The 20,652-nt window shown below is 31.5% G+C and overlaps 1 protein-coding gene across 9 annotated transcripts in view; it reads right to left on the reverse strand.

The window, feature by feature from the left end:
- LOC127503615 (transcription factor 4-like) overlaps positions 1 to 20,652 on the reverse strand; it is a 159,391-nt gene that overhangs the window by 7,295 nt on the left and 131,444 nt on the right. For 6 of the 9 annotated variants that reach the window (XM_051877642.1, XM_051877640.1, XM_051877639.1 and 3 more), the window contains 4 exons: positions 9,142 to 9,274; positions 5,645 to 5,792; positions 3,259 to 3,488; positions 1,806 to 1,938 (listed from right to left, as the gene is read on the reverse strand). In XM_051877642.1, coding sequence (XP_051733602.1) covers positions 1,806 to 1,938; positions 3,259 to 3,488; positions 5,645 to 5,792; positions 9,142 to 9,274 — 644 coding nt within the window. Of the gene's footprint in view, positions 1 to 1,779; positions 1,939 to 3,258; positions 3,489 to 5,644; positions 5,793 to 9,141; positions 9,275 to 20,652 lie in introns of all 9 variants that reach the window. The other 3 variants (XM_051877641.1, XM_051877646.1, XM_051877645.1) reach the window with 1 other exon arrangement.

A 20,652-nucleotide genomic window follows, 5' to 3' on the forward strand; every position in this document is an offset into this window, starting at 1 on the left:
GTATTGAGAAAAGGTCCATTAGTGCGTAATAAGTTACATTAATACGCCATTAGATGGCGGTAAACTTTGCAAGTGAATGAGTCAGTCGCGAGAGACTTTTAAATTGAAAGGACCTTTGACTTTTGTAAACAAAGGACGTTGTTTTAGCGCTGTTATGGAAAATTCCCTTAGGACAAAAAAAAAAAAAAGGACAAAAACAAAGATCGCTTTCCTCAACGGACATTCAAAGGTTTTTTTTTTTTTTTTTTTAATGGGATATAACGTTAATATTATGGACATCGACCTGAAGAACGAATGTTATATCAGACACAGGTAATGCTCGCACAGGCGTTCTCAATACTGTACAAAATACAGTGAGTTTCAATGGAGGGACTCAACATCAGTTCGTTACTAGTTTTAAAGTGATGTTTTAGAATTAGTAACGGAGCCACGCTGTGATTACCTACGGCCGAATTTTTTTTTTCTGTTGATTTTGGAGTAAAATACGACCTGTCAGGACACTGTCAAAAATGATTTTTCGAAAATTTAAATAAAACAAAGATACAGTAGTGGCCCTACAAGCTCAATTATACCATCAAAATATGAGAAAAATATTTTATATATATATAAGGGAAGAACAAAAGTTGGTTTAGGTATTTATCTAATAAAATTGTGACAAAAAAAGAGGCAAACTACAGCTACAGGTTTTATTTTACTATGCAAAAAATAAGTGCATAGAAAAACAATCAGTTATTAATATTTCATTGGTTTGCAGAGTTTCTCTGTAAATTATGTCAGCACAATTTGTCATGTTTCACTGCGTTATCATCACAAATAAAACAATTTCAGTCTTTCTACTTCAACATTTCACATTTAATTCAGTGTTTTTTGCTATTTGCAATTACTAGCAATTTCTGAGTGAAAATTGTTTCTACACCATTTTTTACTTTCCATCTATGCCTCTAAAAATGTGATCTTTAAAAATATCGTTGTACTTTCGGAGAACGTTTTCCTTCTATCATAAATTATGCAAATTAAAGAGAAGATGAATGAACCGGGTTTAATTCGCACCTTCAGTTGTACCTTAATTATAAGTTGTAAACTCATTAACAGCACATTACAGTCATTTACACGGGGAACACAAACCTTTGGAACCGCATGTATCTGTTCACACCCATAATGCAATGTGAACATTGCACTTTTCAGCTTTTACCTCATTTTATACACACACAAGTATTAAAAAACCCAAACAAACAAACAATGTTCAAGCAATGTGAAGAATAAAACATATAAACTTCTGAATGAAATGGTCAGTGATATTGTGTACATGTACCTTTAAATGTTCAAATGTGCATTGTGTACAAATATCTTTGGCTTTATTAATTGAATATATTGTGAATTAATAATATTTAGTATAGTATAGGCTATATAGTTTGAAATCAAAATCTATATGTACACATTATAACCCACACATACGGCCAATCTGTTGTTAAAATGCGCCCATTTTTACACTTTTAGAGGTTATGAGGTTTTGTTTTTGTTGCCACACAGAAAACCAGTCAGTTAAGTTAAAGTGGCATGTGACCAATCAGGGGAAATCCAAACGTTCTGCATCACTTTGCCCAATAATTCTGTTTATTGTGCCAAAATTTGAGACAAAACAAGTGATTGCAGATTGTGTTAGTAGTGAACAAGCTTGGTTTAGCGTTTATTCAAGCCGAATTGAGATTTTGGTTTGGGTTAAAGGCACATCATGGGACATGTACAACAGCAGATTAGTGTAGAGTGAAATATTCTGACCATTTACGGGGAGTGTGGCTCTTTACATTTGTCCCATGGGATTGGACGCCTCGCCCATGCCGTGGTGGGAACCGGCCAATGAGAGAGGAGGGCCGTCCGACGACACCTTCTCTTCTTCTCGTCTCTTCAGACATGCCGCCTTTGGATTCAGATTCCGCTCTGGAACGGGAACAAACACACAGTCACTCGAGTGCACATGTTCACCAGCAACGCTTTACTGATTATACACAGCGGTCAAAGACGTGTGGTTGATCTGATCCTGGTGAACTGCTGAACAACTTCCTCATTTAGCTGATACGCCGCCATCATGAGGGACTAAAGTGTCATTACGGCCAAACAGAAGCTCATCTGAGAGCTGACGAATATAATCTTAAACAGAAAGTGTTTTATATACACTGAAAAACATCTGGTGTAGGATTTACTTTAGTACATTTTTATTAATCATATAAAAATTATTGCAAATAAAATAATATTTGTTATACTGTAAAAGACTTCATTGAATAATATTGAAATGTAATATTATTTATAATGATTAATCATATAAAATAATATGAAATTTTATATATATATAAAACACAATATATTATTAAATTATTAAATTAAAATGTTTATATTTAATATTATTGTAAATAAAATAATAAATATAAATATTTCAACATATTTATTATAATAAATTACTATATTATAAAAATCATTTTTATAGTGTAAAAGACATGTATATCATCGAAAAATAATATTTTTATAATGATTAATTATATAAAAATAATATTTATAATATGAAATTGTTTATATATACTGTATATATACATATATAAATATTTCTCTATATAAAATATATTATTTGATTAAATATAAATAATATATATTTTTTATTTTTTATATTACTGTAAATAAAATAATATTAAATATAAATATTATTTTGACATTAATTATAAATAATTACTTTATTATTATATAATATTTATATTAGAAAAACAATATAACAATTGAAAAATAATATATTATTAATAATATAAAATATAATAATGATATTAATTTGTGTATATATCATATTATAAAATATATTGTAAAAGACTATCATTGAAAAATAATATTTATAATTAATAATCATTTAAAATATAATAATATCAAATTATATATATATTGTTATTTTATTAAATATAAATAATATAAAAATACTTTCTTTTTTATTATTGTAAATAAAATAATATAAATTATAAATATTATTTTGACATATTAGCTACTATAAATAATTACTATATTAATCATATTTGCAATAATCCAATTTTGAGGAAAATGAAAGAACCTTTTGCAGTTCGAGCAAACAAAAAGATATTAATAAGTGATATACTTTCTGGTGTATATGCCATGCTGGAAAAGGTCAAGTGGCGAGCATTGCATTGTGGGATACAGTAGCAACAGGTATACAGTAGAATCTAGTGTCCTGCAGTACAGCCAGTAAATAGAGCGGACACTGACCTCGGACCTGCTGCTCCAGGCTCAGGATGACGGCGACGGCCTGGTGCAGGATGAGCAGTTTGGTCTGGGGTTTGTCGCTCTTCAGGTGGAGCTGCACCATGCGGCCCAGCTCTTTGAAGGCCTCGTTGATGTCCCGCACGCGCAGACGCTCCCGGGCGTTATTCGCCATCCGCCGCTCCTTCTCCCGCTCCAGCTTCTGCTCCGGCGTCAGGTCCTCGTCGTCGTTGTTACTGTGGGGCGAAGCGTGGGTTTGTGGGGGTTAAAGACACGAAACACTGACAACAGAGAGCGACGTCACCATTTCAGTACTGGACTGGACACGTTTACTACTGGACACACGTTTATAAAATATAAACATTCTTAAATTCCAGATATTTAATGTATATAAAAAGTATATGAAATACTAAAAATATAAAGTATATAAAAACATATAATAGATACAAAAAGTCTATAAAATGTAAGATATACAGTATAAAGTATGTAAAAAGATATAATAGATTATAAATAGTAATATATATAGTGTATAAAAAGTATAAAATACATCAAAAAGTATATAAAATACTAGATAAATGGAATATAAAAAGTATATAAAAAAGTACATCAAATTTAAGATAATTTCAGATTATCTGACATCAGAAATCACACTTCAGGTCACAAAGATCGTCTCTTGAAATTTGAATCGAATGAGTCGAATTGGTCATTCCAGGTGGAAACCTATAAACCCTGTCAGGCGTTTATCCTGGAAATGTCTGGGAATGTTGGGATGAATTTGGGAACCAGGACGTGCCCTACTCTCATGTGAGATGAGAAACAGCTAAAATCCGGCTCAAGACCAGAGGAGATGCTGAACAACCCAAATGTGTTACATACTGATCGTCTCAGACTAATTATACATGCTGCGTCAACAATAATGAAGAACTGGTCGTTAAAAGTGATGCACATGTAAACAAGACCCTTATGAGCAGCTGTTGATTATGAGTATTATAATAAAACTTTTCTGTAATATTGTTGGGTATTATTTGAATTAGTTTTTATTTTTATATTTTCAGTATTCATTTTTCGATTCATGTTCGCATTCAAATTTGAGTTATTTTGTTGTCATTTTTATACATTTTTTTAATGTGTCTATATAGTTTTTATTAGATTTATTTTAGTTTTGCTTTTAGTTGTTTTAGTACATCAAAGTATAAAATAAATTAAAATAAAGAAATGTTGCTTGTGCAACTTGCCGAAATAAAATAAGTTTAAGTTTTTTTTATATATATATATCAATTTTATTTTATTTCAGTTAATGTTTATTGCATTTATTTTTATTATTTATTTATTATTTTATTATTTATTTATTTATTTTTATTTGTCTATATAGTTGTTTTTTTTTATTAATTTTTAGTTTTACATTTTCAGTATTCATTTTTCAATTCATGTTTTAGTTTTTTTTTTTTTTTTGTCTATATAGTTTTTAATAATTTTTATTTCAGTTTTGGTTTTAGTTATTTTAGTACATCAATAAAATTAAATTAAAAGAATAAAATAAAATAAAATAAAATAAAGAAATTTTGCGTGTGCAACTTGCCGAAATAAAATAAAATAAGTTTAAGTTTTTTTATATATCTATTTCAGTGAAAGTTTATTGCATTTATAGTTTTTTTTTATTCGTCTAAATAGTTTTTATTTTTTAATTAATTTTTTGTTTTATATTTTCAGTATTCATTTTTCAATTCAAGTTTTCATTCAAGTTTTAGTTATTTTGTTTTCATTTTTATAAGTTTTTTTTTTTTTTTTTAATGTCTATAGTTTTTAATAATTTTTATTGCAGTTTTGGTTTTAGTTATTTTTGTACATCAAAAATAAATAAATATATAAAATAAAATAAAATAACATAATTTTGCTTGGGCAACTTGCCAAAATAAAATAAGTTTTTATATATATATATATATATCATTTTATTTCAGTTAACGTTTATTGCATTTAAAGTTTTTTTATTTTTCTATATAATTTTTTTAAATTAATTTTTAGTTTTAATTATTTTAGTACATAAAAACAAAACGAAAAAGAGAAATAAATTAATTTTAGTTAACATTTTTTTTTTTTTATGGTTTTATTTTCAGTTAAATATATTGACCCTGGTTAATGCATTAATTAAAGTTAATAAATGAGACATTAAATGAACATAAATGCTTGTTTTGATGTATTTGGATGTGTTTTTCCTGACTGCAGTAAATCTCAGAATGATCATGTGTGTGTTTTATATGGATTTGGGGTTGAGTTTTGGTTGGGTTTGTCATCTGTGCGTTTAGCTGCCTCTCAGAACACGCGTCACTTCATCAAAGTCCAGACGGCGTTTGAATGAAGCGATGCTCACGGTACAGTTTACCTAGATCTTGACCTCTCTATAGCTTTCAGATCCTTGTCCATGTCGTCCTTCTTGGCGTCCAGAGATTTGCTGTCCTGTAGATTCTCGTCTCCTTCATCTTCAGATTTGATCTCTGAGCTCACGGACGAGGTGCTCTGACCCTGCAGGCCGCCGGAGAGAGCTGGAGAGCACAAACACAGCGTTAGTGAGGAACATCTCCAAAAACACCACCGTCTCCAACCACGCTCAATACCAACTCAAACAGACGGTTTGTCTGTCATCATCGTGCTTCTACACCCACAACCATCCGATTTATCATTCAGATCACCTGAACATTACGCACAGTTAAACTTCTGTATTAAAAATGGCGCATACATGAATCTGACAGCAGTATGACGGTGTAATCATGTCACATTCAGGGTCATTTCAGTTTCAGAGAATATATATATATGTACACGTTTCGCCTGTGTTTGAGAAGCAGAGAGTGACGGTGGGAGGATGAATAGAGTTATAGAGTTGGTTCCAGACAGCTGGTCAGACTGGATATGTGAGGAGAGGGAAGACGAAACAAAAGCTTGATTTGGGACGTCTCTCTGCCCACACTGACTCTGTGCATGGGTGGCTTGATCTGGTTAAGGCTGGTGAATTTTAACCAGAGCAGAGAGGCTTGTTTCACGCTTCGCTGCTTCCAGGAAATGACATCGCTGGGAAAGACACTGCGACTAATGGGCACAGATTTGACAAGCCTGTAAATGTCCACTTCACGAAGAAGGCAGAAAGTTTTCCTTCAGGTCCTGTGAGACGCTGAGCCACATTTACACACAATAAAGCTTCAGAAAACACTTCATTAAAAGTATGTGGGAAAAAAAAACTATGGTACTTTGATATATAATATGGTAAAGAATGATTATCATATTCATATACTGTTATATTCAGATATTTACTCTAGGCCTAGGGTATTTCTAAGAATACTAAAGTATTAGTAGGGTAGATGTTAAACAAACCCCACAATATTTTCATAAAATAAAATAAAATAAAATAATATAATATAAATATTCATTAAACATCTAGGCCAAAATAAAATACAATAAAATAAAATATTAATTAAAAGTCTATGCCAAAATAAACTAAAATAAAATATTCATTAATACTACATGCCAAAATAAAATAAAATAAAATAAATATTTATTAAACTTCCAGGAAAAAATAAAATAAAATATTCATTAAAACTATGTGCCAAAATAAAATAAAATAAAATAAAATAAAATATTCATTAAAACTACATACCAAAATAAAATAAAATAAAATAAATATTTATTAAACGTCTAGGACAAAATAAAATAAAATAAAGAATTCATTAAAACTACATGCCAAAATAAAATAAAATAAAATAAAATATTCATTAAAACTACATACCAAAATAAAATAAAATAAAATAAAATAAATATTTATTAAACGTCTAGGACAAAATAAAATAAAATAAAGAATTCATTAAAACTACATGCCAAAATAAAATAAAATAAAATAAAATAAAATATTCATTAAAACTACATACCAAAATAAAATAAAATAAAATAAAATAAAATAAATATTTATTAAACGTCTAGGACAAAATAAAATAAAATAAAGTATTCATTAAAACTACAAAATAAAATAAAATAAAATAAAATAAAAATTTATTAAACGTCTAGGACAAAATAAAATAAAACAAAGTATTCATTAAAACTACATACCAAAATAAAATAAAATAAAATAAATGTTTATTAAATGTCTAGGACAAAATAAAATAAAATAAAAAAATATTCATTAAAACTACATGCCCAAATAAAATAAAATATTCATTAAACGTCTAAGACAAAATAAAATGAAATAAAATAAAATAAAATATTTATTAAAAGTAAATTTAAATTACTTGAAATTTTAAACCAGGGTATTTCAAAGAATACTGCAGTATTAGTCTGGTAGATGTAAAAAAAAATCCCACAATGTTCATTGTATAAAATAAAATAAAATAAAATAAAATAAAATTTATTAAAAACAATTCAAAGCGGTATTTCAAAGATTATTGTAATATTAGCAGATGTAAAAAAAAAAAAAAAAAAAAAAAAATACAATAATATTATTATGGTACATGCCTATGAATAAATAATTTTCATCAGAAAAAAAAATGGTATTACCACAGTACATAGCCATACACACAATTTTACCATAGTGCATGCCCAAAAATATAATATTACACTTATGAAAAAGTACTGTGGTGATACCATGGTACAGTAACGGTACTACTATGTTACTTTGAAATATACCATAGTACTGAACGATTACCATATTCAATACTGTGATATTTACATATTACTCCAAAGTATTTCAAAGAATACGGTAATATTAGTTTGGTATATGTTAAAAAAACAATATTATCATGGTGCATGCCTATAAATAAAACAGTTCATTAAAAAACATTACCATAGTACTCCAAAAACACAATATTACCATAGTGAATGCTCAAAATATGATATTTTTCTCATGTAAAAGTACCACCGTTGTAAATGAACTATAGGTAGTAAAACACACTATTACCCTAGTACATGTCTGAAAGTCCATGGAAGTATTTTTGTAAGAGCTCCGGCGGGATGAAAACCGCATCGTGATTCATTCCTTCTGGATGCCATTCACAAATAATCATCTCTGATCCACAGTGCTGTTATTTATAATGTTCTTTTTCATATTTTACAGCACTCAGCACCTCATTAACTGTTTGGCTGGGCTTTCCAGAGAGGAAAACGTTTGCCAAGATCTCCGTTCGGAGAGAGCAAGTGCTCCGCTTTTAAACCAGCCTGGAGTTTTTACGCCTCACTTCCTAGGTCATATACAATTTCCTTTTACATATTCATATTTGAAATATGGCGCACGGTTTAACGCACTCATAATTGTTCACACATCAGGCTGGGGGCCGGCCAGCAGACGCGGGGAAACGGGAAATCAACGCTGGCTGAGCTGCCAAAGTTTGGATTTTTTAAATGTTTTTAAAAAGAGTCTCTTCTGCTCTCCAAAGCTGCATTTATTTGATCAAAAATACAGTAAAAATGTTAAATATTTTTACAATTTAAATCAGCTGTTTTCTATGTGAATATATATTAAAATGTAATTTATATCATGTGATCAAAGCTGAATTTTCAGCATCATTACTCCAGTCTTCAGTGTCACATGATCCTTCAGAAATCATTCTGATATGATGATTTGCTGCTATTGAGGGCCAAATTACTCTAATTAAATTAGAAAAATTAAATCTAACCCTATATATAGTATAGAAAATATATATATAAATCACCATGTCTTTCCAGGCCTGTAAATCAGAAATCCCTGATATTTCATGTTTACCGTGGGAATACGCTATATGTGCATCTGTGTTTGTGAAGATGCTCTAAAATGGCGGCAGATGGAGGGAGGGAGGGCGGTTGGCATTGTGCCCGTTCTGTGCCCACACCGTGCCAGCCTGAGTGTGTGTGTGTGTGTGTGTGTGTGTGTCTCACCCCTGTACGGATCGGGCTGGCTGAGGTCGGGGGAAGTGGCCGACTGCACAGGAAGCTGCGGCACTGACACCTGATTGGCCACGATGGGGTGACCGCTCCTCAAACCCACACCGTCCTCACGATGGCCGCCCACCTGGAGACACAGAGAGAGAGAGAGAGAGAGAGAGAGAGAGAGAGAGATGTTACAAAAGCATCTAAAATGCAAATGCATTCATTCAAACGCATATAAAATCATCTAGAACATTCAGTCTGCTGCACACAGGCCTCACACTTCAATCTGCTCATTAACGGCCAACAGAGGGCGCCGTACGCCTTCACAACAGACCACCCCGAACACACCTCCATTTTACATCCGCAGTCTCTCTTTGGCTTTGTTTACAATAGCAAACACTCACACTGTTCCTGTAGTGTGCACTATATATATTCTGCACAGTGTGCTGATGCTCCACATGCATGAAAAACTCAAATGACCAAATACATTTCCAAAAACAAGTATATAACAGACCACATAGAATAATGCATCCCATAATGCAATGCGCTCAAAGTGCCATTTCCAATAGTTTTGGCTTAATTAAATTTGATTTGCACTAAATAAAAGTTAAGAAAAAAACAAATAAAAAACAAATATAAAACTATTACAAAAATCATATTTAAAATTAATATATATACTATTCATAGCATATATATATATATATATATATATATGACCCTATAATTAAGAGTCAAGAAAGTAAAGATAAGATAAAACATTAAATAATTATTTAATTAGTTGCATATATGACACTACCATTATTATTTATAAATAATTATTATAAATAACATTATTATAATTTAAAAAATTACTATTTATAAATACAAAACATATTATTTTAATTATTTTTAAATAAATATTAAAAATAATAATAAAAATGCATACAAAAACTAGATAATTGTCAAGAAAGTATGACATTACCAATATTATTTATAAATAATTATTATAAATAACATTATTATAATAATTAAAAAATAACATTACTCTTTATAAATACAAAACATTATTTTAATTATTTTTTAAATAATAAATGTTTTAATAAATATTAAAAATAATAAAAATACATACAAAAACTAAATAAGTGTCAAGAAAGTATGACATTACCATTATTATTTATAAATACTTATTATAAATAACATTATTATAATAATTAAAAAATAACATTACTCTTTATAAATACAAAATATATTATTCATTATTTTTAAATAATAATTTTTAAAATAAATATTTAAAATAATAAAAATACATACAAAAACTAAATAAGTGTAAAGAAAGAGACAAATACAAACAAAACAATACAATAAAAATATTTAAACAATACATTTTTTTAATAAAAATAAATAAATAAAATAAAAATAATGTTAATCCTAAAAAAAAGCAAATAAACAAAAACAAAAAATATTTTTTAAATATTTCTGGTTCATTCATCACACTGGATGGAGGGTCAAGTTGCATTGTGGGATTGAGTGTTTCGCACAGCATGTTTTTTGTACTGTGTAAGGCACATTTGACCAAAAATACACAGAAAATCCACATAAACACACACAGCACACACACTACAGAGATAGTGTGAGTAGTGTGTGAACACAGCCAAACTCTCTCTCTCTCTCTCTCTCTCGTTCGTTCTCTCCATCCTCCTAATCTTTCTTCTTTCTCTGTTGGTGAAAACACTGTGAATTTATTCAGGCAGGTAAAATCCAAAGTAATGTCCCATGGTGCCGAGCGCAGAGCGGGCTGAGTCTGATCCATCTGTCTGCCATCACGTTCGCCAACACAACTGACAATTATCTTAATGCCCATATGCTTAATTGTGGGCTCCCTAATTCCCTGGATAATACACACATCCAGCAGGAATTGTGATTTGGCACAAGTTTCCTTCTCTCCGAGTCGCTCTGTTTTTGTTTTAAGGACACAATCTGAGAACCTGCGCAGTTTCTCTCTCGCGCTGTAATTCCGGTTAATCCGATGACAGTGTGGTGCGGGGACGCTTTTGTCTCCCGGTGGCTTGATGCAAATATCAGGAAATGTCGCCGAAAGACGGAAGAAGAAAGCCAGTGGTATTTTACTTTTATTAGTATTTTGAATTAGCTTTATTTTTTCACTTCAGTTTTCATGTTTTTTGTCATTTTATTAGTTTTTGTTTTTTAAAAACATTGCTATTTAGGTTTCATTTAATTTTACTTTTAGCTCTATATACAGTTCATTTTAGTGCTTCAACTTTAAACTAAGAGGTTTTTCAACTAATATTTATATTTTATTGCAGCTTTATTTGTACGCCTCCATCACATATGTTAGGGATCATCATAAAATTAGCATCATTTGAAAACGTAAACAATCAAAATTGGTCATGTGGAAGCCATTTTGAAACTGGACACATTAACGCTACTTTTAGCGTAATTTTTGTGATACCAAATTCAAATTTGGAACACGACTTGGTTAGACATGCGGCTTTGATTTTCTAGCAATTTTAGAATCCAAATTATTTTGTAAAATATATATTTTGTATAAAATAAAAAATATTTAGTTCAGTACTATTGCTTTTCGGCAACCTAAAACCTTTACACTTTCTTTTGTTTCACTTCTGCTATAATCTGCTGAGTTTCCTCTTTAAAAACCTGAATTAAAGTATGAATTAAAACCATTTCAGTTCATTTCTCTGGTCTAAAAGGGCAGTTAACAGGTTAATAACAGGTTCTTAGATTAAAATATTAAAGTAAATTAAGCGTCTGATAAAACGATACGCCAGTGAAAGAGAGAAACGAACGAGAGTTTCTGGATCGTGCATGTTCTGCACATTTAAACATGGTAAAATATGATAAACGGAGCAGAAAATACTAGAAAAAAATTCATAAACAAACATGAATATGGTGGAGGATTGAGAGAATGAAGACTATGGAGATTTCTATGGAGATTTCTGCATTTCTGTGGGACTTTTTGTTTCGTTTGAATCAATAATTCACCCATTTAAAAAAAAAAAAATTCAATCAACATTCACTGAAACTCGTGTCATTCCTCATGCGTTCTTTCAAGAAGCACAAACCGAGATGTTTCTCAGTATTTCCAGGGTGTTTTTCTCATATCAGTGGCTGTCGAGCTCCTAAAAGAACAAAAAAGTCCCATAAAAATATACATTAGCAGTGTTATTTTGGTATCATTTATAGTATTGTTGATAATTTATCATTTTAATTTATTAATAATTTGAATTTTTGCTTAAATTTTAGTAAGTGCTTTTGTAAAATGCAGTTTTTCTTTTTTTTAATGAAATATTTCCAGTATTTCCAATATTCAGTCTCTGTTCACATTTTTAAGTTTTTTTTTAATCTAACATTTATATTTTGTTGTATTTAAGTTTTTTCTCAATTAATGAAAATGATTTTTAATAATTTGAGTTAACAATAACAACGCTGACTCATATATTCTTAATAAGCACTATTATTATTATTAAATACTTCATTATCATGTTCTCCGTCTCCTTTTGTGTCCTGTGAGAAACAGTCATGTTTAGGAGTAAATGATGACAGGATGTTCGTTTGTGGCCGAACGATCCCTTAAAAGTGATTGTGGGAAACTAATTCTCCTAGAGTTCCTGCAGTCTCTCAGTCTTGTAGTTAATTAGGGGTTAGTCGTTAACCGAGACCTTAGAAGACTGATGGTGTTTATTTGCCACAGAGCTCTTTTGTGAAGCTGTGTGTGTGTGTGTGTGTGAGGAGAGAGATGAGGACCAGACGTCTTACTGACAGCAGCTTTCAACAAACACACACACACACACACACACACACACACACACACACACACACACACACACACACACAATAAATGAATATGAAAATCAGCTGCATGGAAAGTGGCACCAGAACACAGAAACTGTTTTTAAGGGACTTGGATCTGAATGTATAAGTCTTTAAATGGTCAAATCAGACTTTATCCTTCTAAAGTTTTTTTAAAAGTGCTTTTATTTTGAAATCTTCATTGTGGTTCTATATAGAACTCTGGGTTCTTGACTCAAATTTAAAGAAATCTTTATTCCAAAAAGGCGTGTTTAATGGGTTATTTACATCTAGTGATAAATTATGTTTTTACGAGCTCATAACATTTAATTATAATTAATTAAAATGATTAAAACATGATATTTTACAAAATAATTGGACTCCAAAAATGCTAGAAAATCAAAGCAGAATGTTCCAAATTTGAAGTTGATATCAGAAAAATTGGTAAAACAATGTCCAACTTCAAAACACTTTCAAATGACACCTAATTTATGATGATTACTAAAATATCTGGCAATAAAAATGTGCCTTAAATTGAAATCTATAAAATATATGAAGCGCCTGACGGAACCCTGTAAGATTCCATACAGAACCTTAATGAAGTACAAAAGCAACATTTATGGAAACTAAACAGTCCTGACGATGACATCACAGCCATGAGCTCATTAACATATGACCGCCCACATTTACACATCAACACCCAAACCAGCCCTGATGAACAACAGTTTGAACTGTCCAATCACAGCAGAGCTCATTTACATATAGAAGTCTTTAAAGGTACAGCAGCAAAATCAGCCTGTTTAATGGGTGGAAAATATGAATTTTGCACAAGAAACTTTGGTTTTCATTATATGTGGATTTGAATGAAAAATATGGCCTCCTTTAAAAGAGATCTGGAAAAAAACTCTGGAAAGACCGGCTCTGAAGAGGTTCTTCCATGGTGGTCCAGGATCTCATGACTAAAGACGAGAACGCCAGACCTGGTTTTACCAAATTCCTCTGATCTACAAAAAAACAGGCCAAAATCACAGAGAGGAAATTGCTTCCTGGTGACTCTATTGAATTAAGATGCTTTGTTTCTACACGGACGCACACCGATTCAAACTGGAATCTGGAAACATCTACTTCTTCTTTATCTTACATAATTCAGAAAAATAGTGAAAAATGAAAAATTATCTTCTTTCTCAGTGTTTTTGTCTATTAAATCGAGATACACTGAGGAAGAATGAAAACTCTCTTATATGTATGCAAATATATTTATATACATTTTAATTCAAATTTGTACATGCATGTTTAATTGTGTGATTTGTGGGTTTATATGTGTGTGTGATTTCAAGGTTACCGGCCAGATACAATATCATCCATCAAATGGCCAAACAATAGAGTGACAGGGTTATCATCCTAAAAATAAACCAAACAAAAGCTGGAACAAGAAGAAAAACCCCAGTGAGAAGGAAACGTGCAGGAAATGCACCGCGGCTCATGATCATGTTACTCTGAATGGCTGGAACAAACGAACTTCCTCTGTGAGATGGAGGGACGGCTGATGAGGCGGATTTTAAACACAATACTGTATTTAGCGGTCATGTCACGACCTGGAAATAAAGAGGTCACAGGGGTCACGGGCCAGGATGAAGGGCAACAGGGTCACAGAGACGGGAACTCGGTTTAAAGTATCAGATCAAACACTCAAACCCTGTCAGAGAAACTGCAAGAAATATATTCTGCTAAAAATAAACATATTGAGAAAAAAATCTAATAAATATACAAAAAGTCATAAAAAATATTGAAGAAAAAAATATTGCAGAAAAAAAAATACAAATAAAAACAAATAATAAAAATATTAAAGATAAAAATAAAGCAAACAATAAATACAAATAAAAATATTAAAGATAAAAATAAAGAAACAAAAAATACAAATATTAAAGAAAAAATATTACAATATTATAATAAAATAATAAAATATTACGAAAAATAGATCAAATAAATACACAATAAATAATAAAAATATTCAAGACAATATATTAAAGAAAAAAATAAAATAAAACATTAAAAATATTACAAATAAAAACAAATAACATAAAAATATTAAAGATAAAAATGAAACAATAAATAATACAAAAAACATTAATGATAAAATAAATAAACTATATAAAAAAATAAAAAATACTTAAATAAAAAATATTTAAAATAAAAATAAGCAAAACATAATACAAATAATATAATAAATAATAAAAACAAAAAGTTGGTTGTTGGACGTTTACTCGACTATCCTTGTCATTCCTAACTGAAAATGTGAAGATCTACTCCAGCGATGGTAAAAATGATTCATAAATGAGTCAAAACATGTGTGTGTGTGTGTGTGTGTCATTGACACTGATCTCTGCTGTCTGTCAGTGCGACTGTTTTTCCCAGACAAACTCTCAGCATTTCTTTCCCATGACTTCATGAATCCACAACACACACACACACACACACACACACACACACACACACACAGCTGTTCTCTGGTAGAAAGACACACAGCTCTGGTTTGCATGTCTTTTCACATGTTTACAGGTTTACATATTTTCATGAACACGCTCCAATCTCACAGCAGCTGCTTTTCAATTTAGAACTTCAAATTAAACTTTGCACATTTTTAATCTTTTAAGCTATTAATGTATGTACAATTTAAATGCTTTTTTTTTTTTTCATGTTGAAGGTCATGTGACCGAAACGTTTCTGAATAAATTGCGATTTGCCTTCCTTTTGCAATTTGGGATAGTATGCAGGATTTATTTTTTTTGTTTCTATATAAAAGTAGTCCCACTAAAAGTTGCTTTTGGCCTCTACGCTGTCATTACCATCACCTGACCATTTTTAAGAAACATTTCTATACGTTTCTAATGGATATATGAGTAGCAGATATGGATCTGCAGCACTAGGGGGCGCCCGAGAGCTGCTAAACACACTGTATGAATGTGTGTGTTGTGGAAAAGTGTGATGACAAAGCGCGCTCTGTACGGACTGCGTTTCCACGGCGATGGGAGAGGCGCGTCTGAGCAGCGAATAGTGCGTCTTTGTGAGTCCCAGACACGCACACACACACAGCGTAATTACGTGCTGTTTCCTGTGTTGTAGTCATGGCTGGCTGTTTGTACGTCTCTGTGGCCCAAAACACCATTTTGTCAGGCTGAGAAAAACCACGGCGGGCCACTGCAGCTTTACTCGCAGTTATAAACCTCACCTGAGTCTCCTAAAGGAAAAGAATCAGCCTTAAACTAGTTTAGAGGGCAAATACAACACCAGCAGGAAGGAAAAATCTTCACTTCTCACTGAAATTAAATGGAAGCTGCGCACATACTAACGTCTCAAAATGATCTCAAGGCATTTCTCATGATCTGAGCTGCTCCACATTTCTCATTTGAGTCTATTTCTCTAAAGGAATCTAAGGAGAATCGTCTGAGACAACTGAGAACTGAGAGTGAATCTTTATGTTCATTATCTGACATGCTGCTGATTACCACAGAAAACGGTCAGACTTTACATTAAGGTTTCGTCTGTTAACATGAACATTTACTACATACCAACATTTACTAGTACCTTATTAAAATCAAAAGTTGTATCGGTTGCAAAAATGTAGTTGCAAAGTTACTTATAGTTAGTATAATGTCTAAAGTGTTTCCGAACTAGCTACTTATTAACTATGTCAACAAAGATGAATAAATCCTGTTACAGATGTATTTGTCATTGTTGGTTAATGTTAGTAAATGCATTAACAAACTTTAACTAATGAGGCCTTAAAGTGTTATCCAGAAAATAATTTCAACTTTCCCTCAGTTTGTAAAAAACTTAAATGTTTGTGATAAATTACAATGAAAGTGTTTGAGTCAACACGATAAATATTCAAATAAAAGTATCTAGAACCTTAAAGAGTTGCGTCAGGCGCTTCATATATAGAATCTTTTAGGATTTCCCATCATGGGATCATTTTATGGATTTAGTTAATTTTGTTTTAAATCATTTTTTCATTATAATTAAATGTCATGAATTAAACAACCTGTAAGCATATTTTATCACAAGAATAATTCTTTATTCTTTAAAATTGAGTCGAGAACCCTAGAGTTCTATATAGAACCATCTTGAACCTTTTTTTGGCATAAAGGGCTCTTTAAAATTGAGTTGAGAACCCTAGAGTTCTATTTAGAACCATCTTGAACCTTTTTTTGGCATAAAGAGTTCTTTAAAATTGAGTTGAGAACCCTAGTGTTCTATATAGAACCATCTTGAACCTTTTTTGGCATAAAGAGTTCTTTAAAATTGAGTCGAGAACCCTAGAGTTCTATATTGAACCATCTTGAACCTTTTTTTTGGCATAACAGGCTCTTTAAAATTGAGTCTAGAACCCTAGAATTCTGTTTAGAACCATCTTGAACCTTTTTTTGGCATAAAGGGCTCTTTAAAATTGAGTTGAGAACCCTAGAGTTCTATTTAGAACCATCTTGAACCTTTTTTTTGGCATAAAGGGCTCTTTAAAATTGAGTTGAGAACCCTAGTGTTCTATATAGAACCATCTTGAACCTTTTTTGGCATAAAGAGTTCTTTAAAATTGAGTCTAGAACCCTAGAGTTCTATATAGAACCATCTTGAACCTTTTTTTTGGCATAAAGGGCTCTTTAAAATTGAGTCGAGAACCCTAGAGTTCTATATTGAACCATCTTGAACCTTTTTTTTGGCATAACAGGCTCTTTAAAATTGAGTCTAGAACCCTAGAATTCTGTTTAGAACCATCTTGAACCTTTTTTTGGCATAAAGGGCTCTTTAAAATTGAGTTGAGAACCCTAGAGTTCTATTTAGAACCATCTTGAACCTTTTTTTGGCATAAAGGGCTCTTTAAAATTGAGTTGAGAACCCTAGTGTTCTATATAGAACCATCTTGAACCTTTTTTGGCATAAAGAGTTCTTTAAAATTGAGTCTAGAACCCTAGAGTTCTATATAGAACCATCTTGAACCTTTTTTTTGGCATAAAGGGTTCTTTAAAATTGAGTCGAGAACCCTAGAGTTCTATATAGAACCATCTTGAACCTTTTTTTGGCATAAAGAGTTCTTTAAAATTGAGTCGAGAACCCTAGAGTTCTATATATAACCATCTTGAACCTTTTTTTTGGCATAAAGGGCTCTTTAAAATTGAGTCTAGAACCCTAGAATTCTGTTTAGAACCATTTTGAACCTTTTTTTGGCATAAAGGGCTCTTTAAAATTGAGTCAAGAACCCTAGAGTTCTATATAGAACCATCTTGAACCTTTTTTTGGCATAAAGGGTTCTTTAAAATTGAGTCGAGAACCCTAGAGTTCTATATAGAACCATCTTGAACCTTTTTTTGGCATAAAGAGTTCTTTAAAATTGAGTCGAGAACCCTAGAGTTCTATATATAACCATCTTGAACCTTTTTTTTGGCATAAAGGGCTCTTTAAAATTGAGTCTAGAACCCTAGAATTCTGTTTAGAACCATCTTGAACCTTTTTTTGGCATAAAGGGCTCTTTAAAATTGAGTCGAGAACCCTAGAGTTCTATATAGAACCATCTTGAACCTTTTTTTGGCATAAAGGGCTCTTTAAAATTGAGTCGAGAACCCTAGAGTTCTATATAGAACCATCTTGAACCTTTTTTTGGCATAAAGGGTTCTTTAAAATTGAGTCGAGAACCCTAGAGTTCTATATAGAACCATCTTGAACCTTTTTTTCGGCATAAAGGGTTCTTTAAAATTGCGTCGAGAACCCTAGAGTTCTATATTGAACCATCTTGAACCGTTTTTCGGCATAAAGGGTTCTTTAAAATTGAGTCGAGAACCCTAGAGTTCTATATAGAACCATCTTGAACCTTTTTTTTGGCATAAAGGGTTCCTTAAAATTGAGTCGAGAACCCTAGAGTTCTATATAGAACCATCTTGAACCTTTTTTTGGCATAAAGGGCTCTTTAAAATTGAATCTAGAACCCTAGAGTTCTATTTAGAACCATCTTGAACCTTTTTTTTAGCATAAAGGGCTCTTTACAACTGAGTTGAGAACCCTAGAGTTCTGTTTAGAACCACATTGAACATTTTTAGCATAAAGCATTCTTTAAAATTGAGTTGAGAACCCTAGAGTTCTGTATAGAACCATATTGAACCCTTATTCTAAACGTGTAGCCACAAGATGACAGCAAACGTGCAAAGTTGTATCCAGTATTTCTGTGAATAAAACCTCTTTTTCATACAGTAAAAGCACCTAAACCCCCTCAGATCATATCTGAACTCATGTGTTTTATCGCTGCATGTTTATTGTTTTCACATCTCTTCTGAGTGCTAAACTCTCTCTCACACACACTCTGTAAGCGTATCAGGCATTTAGAGGCCCGTGGATCTGATGGCTTTGAGCACAATCAACCCTCGGCAGAAGATTTACTGCAGCTCAGGCTCTCTTTATCCTGAAAGGAGGCGCTTTTAAATGCTATTACTGTGTGTTTAAAGCTCTAATGCCTCAATCTCTGCATCTCCTGCAGAAGATCGGGCCGTTTGACCCGCTTAGAGGAACGTTCAGGCTCTCGGTGTTTGTGTTCAGAAGTGCAGTTCAGATTACTGAAGCATAACTCAACTACTGACAGACGGACTGAGTGTGTTCGTCTTTGAACCCTGGATTAAACAGCAAGTTAGAGCATCTTTAACCTGTCAAACTGTCTCCAAGTGTTTCCTACAGACAGTCAGTAAGCGATGATAAACAGTAGTCTAAAGTCACCTGACCTCACCTCCATTATGGTGCACGTTTAATTCATTAATTTATTATATCAGAAATACGTAGTTTTCTCTACAAAAACAGCATTTTTGTCTTTAAAATATCTAAAAAACACTGAAACGAGATAAATGTACATGAGAAGCAGCACTGCAAAACTTGTTTTCATACTTTATTTCCATTCACTTGATATAAGTGTATTTTGTTTTACTGCAATGGCAGATAATTTTACTTGTTTTTAACTTGTTTATACTTAAAGCGTGATTGCGGTGAGATAAAATACACTCATATTAAAGATACCTGCTATAAACATAATTGAATATCTTATGCAGTGTTGCTTCTCAAGTTAATTTATCTTGTTTTAAGGAGTTTTAGACATTTTAATAGGAAAACAACTGCTTAAAAGACTTTCTTCCTCAGTATTTTTGTCTTGTTTTCCAGTACAAATATAAATCAAGATACATTTGACTGAAGACATGATTGACTGAAGATATTAAGTTATGTTGTATGAGAAATCTATCAAAATGAAGAGAGTTTATGCTTAAAACAAGAACAAATATCTGCAAATGGGGTCAGAAAAATCAACTTCATTCAAAGGGAAAACAAATTTTTCTGACTCACATTTTTCAGAAAACAGGACTTAACATCTTAAATCATTTTGCTTCTCAGATAAATGTGTCCTTGTTTATGAATGTTTAGATATATGTACTGGAAAACAAGACAAAAATACATTTTTTTGTTTTTTAAACCAATTGTTTTTGATGTGCAATAATATCAGGAATAAATTCACCCTTCATAATAATAGACAAGAAATATATGAAGGATTAAGAACAAACTTGACAGAACTCCATAACCCAAAAATGCTGCTTTATTTTTCATGTCATATTGGAAATAGAAGGTCAGATTGCTCTGGTTGCTGCTCATCTAAGCATACTAAAAATCCACATACTGCAGTCCACATAT

Source organism: Ctenopharyngodon idella, chromosome 21 (assembly GCF_019924925.1).
Source record: "Ctenopharyngodon idella isolate HZGC_01 chromosome 21, HZGC01, whole genome shotgun sequence".
Lineage (NCBI taxonomy): Eukaryota > Metazoa > Chordata > Actinopteri > Cypriniformes > Xenocyprididae > Ctenopharyngodon > Ctenopharyngodon idella.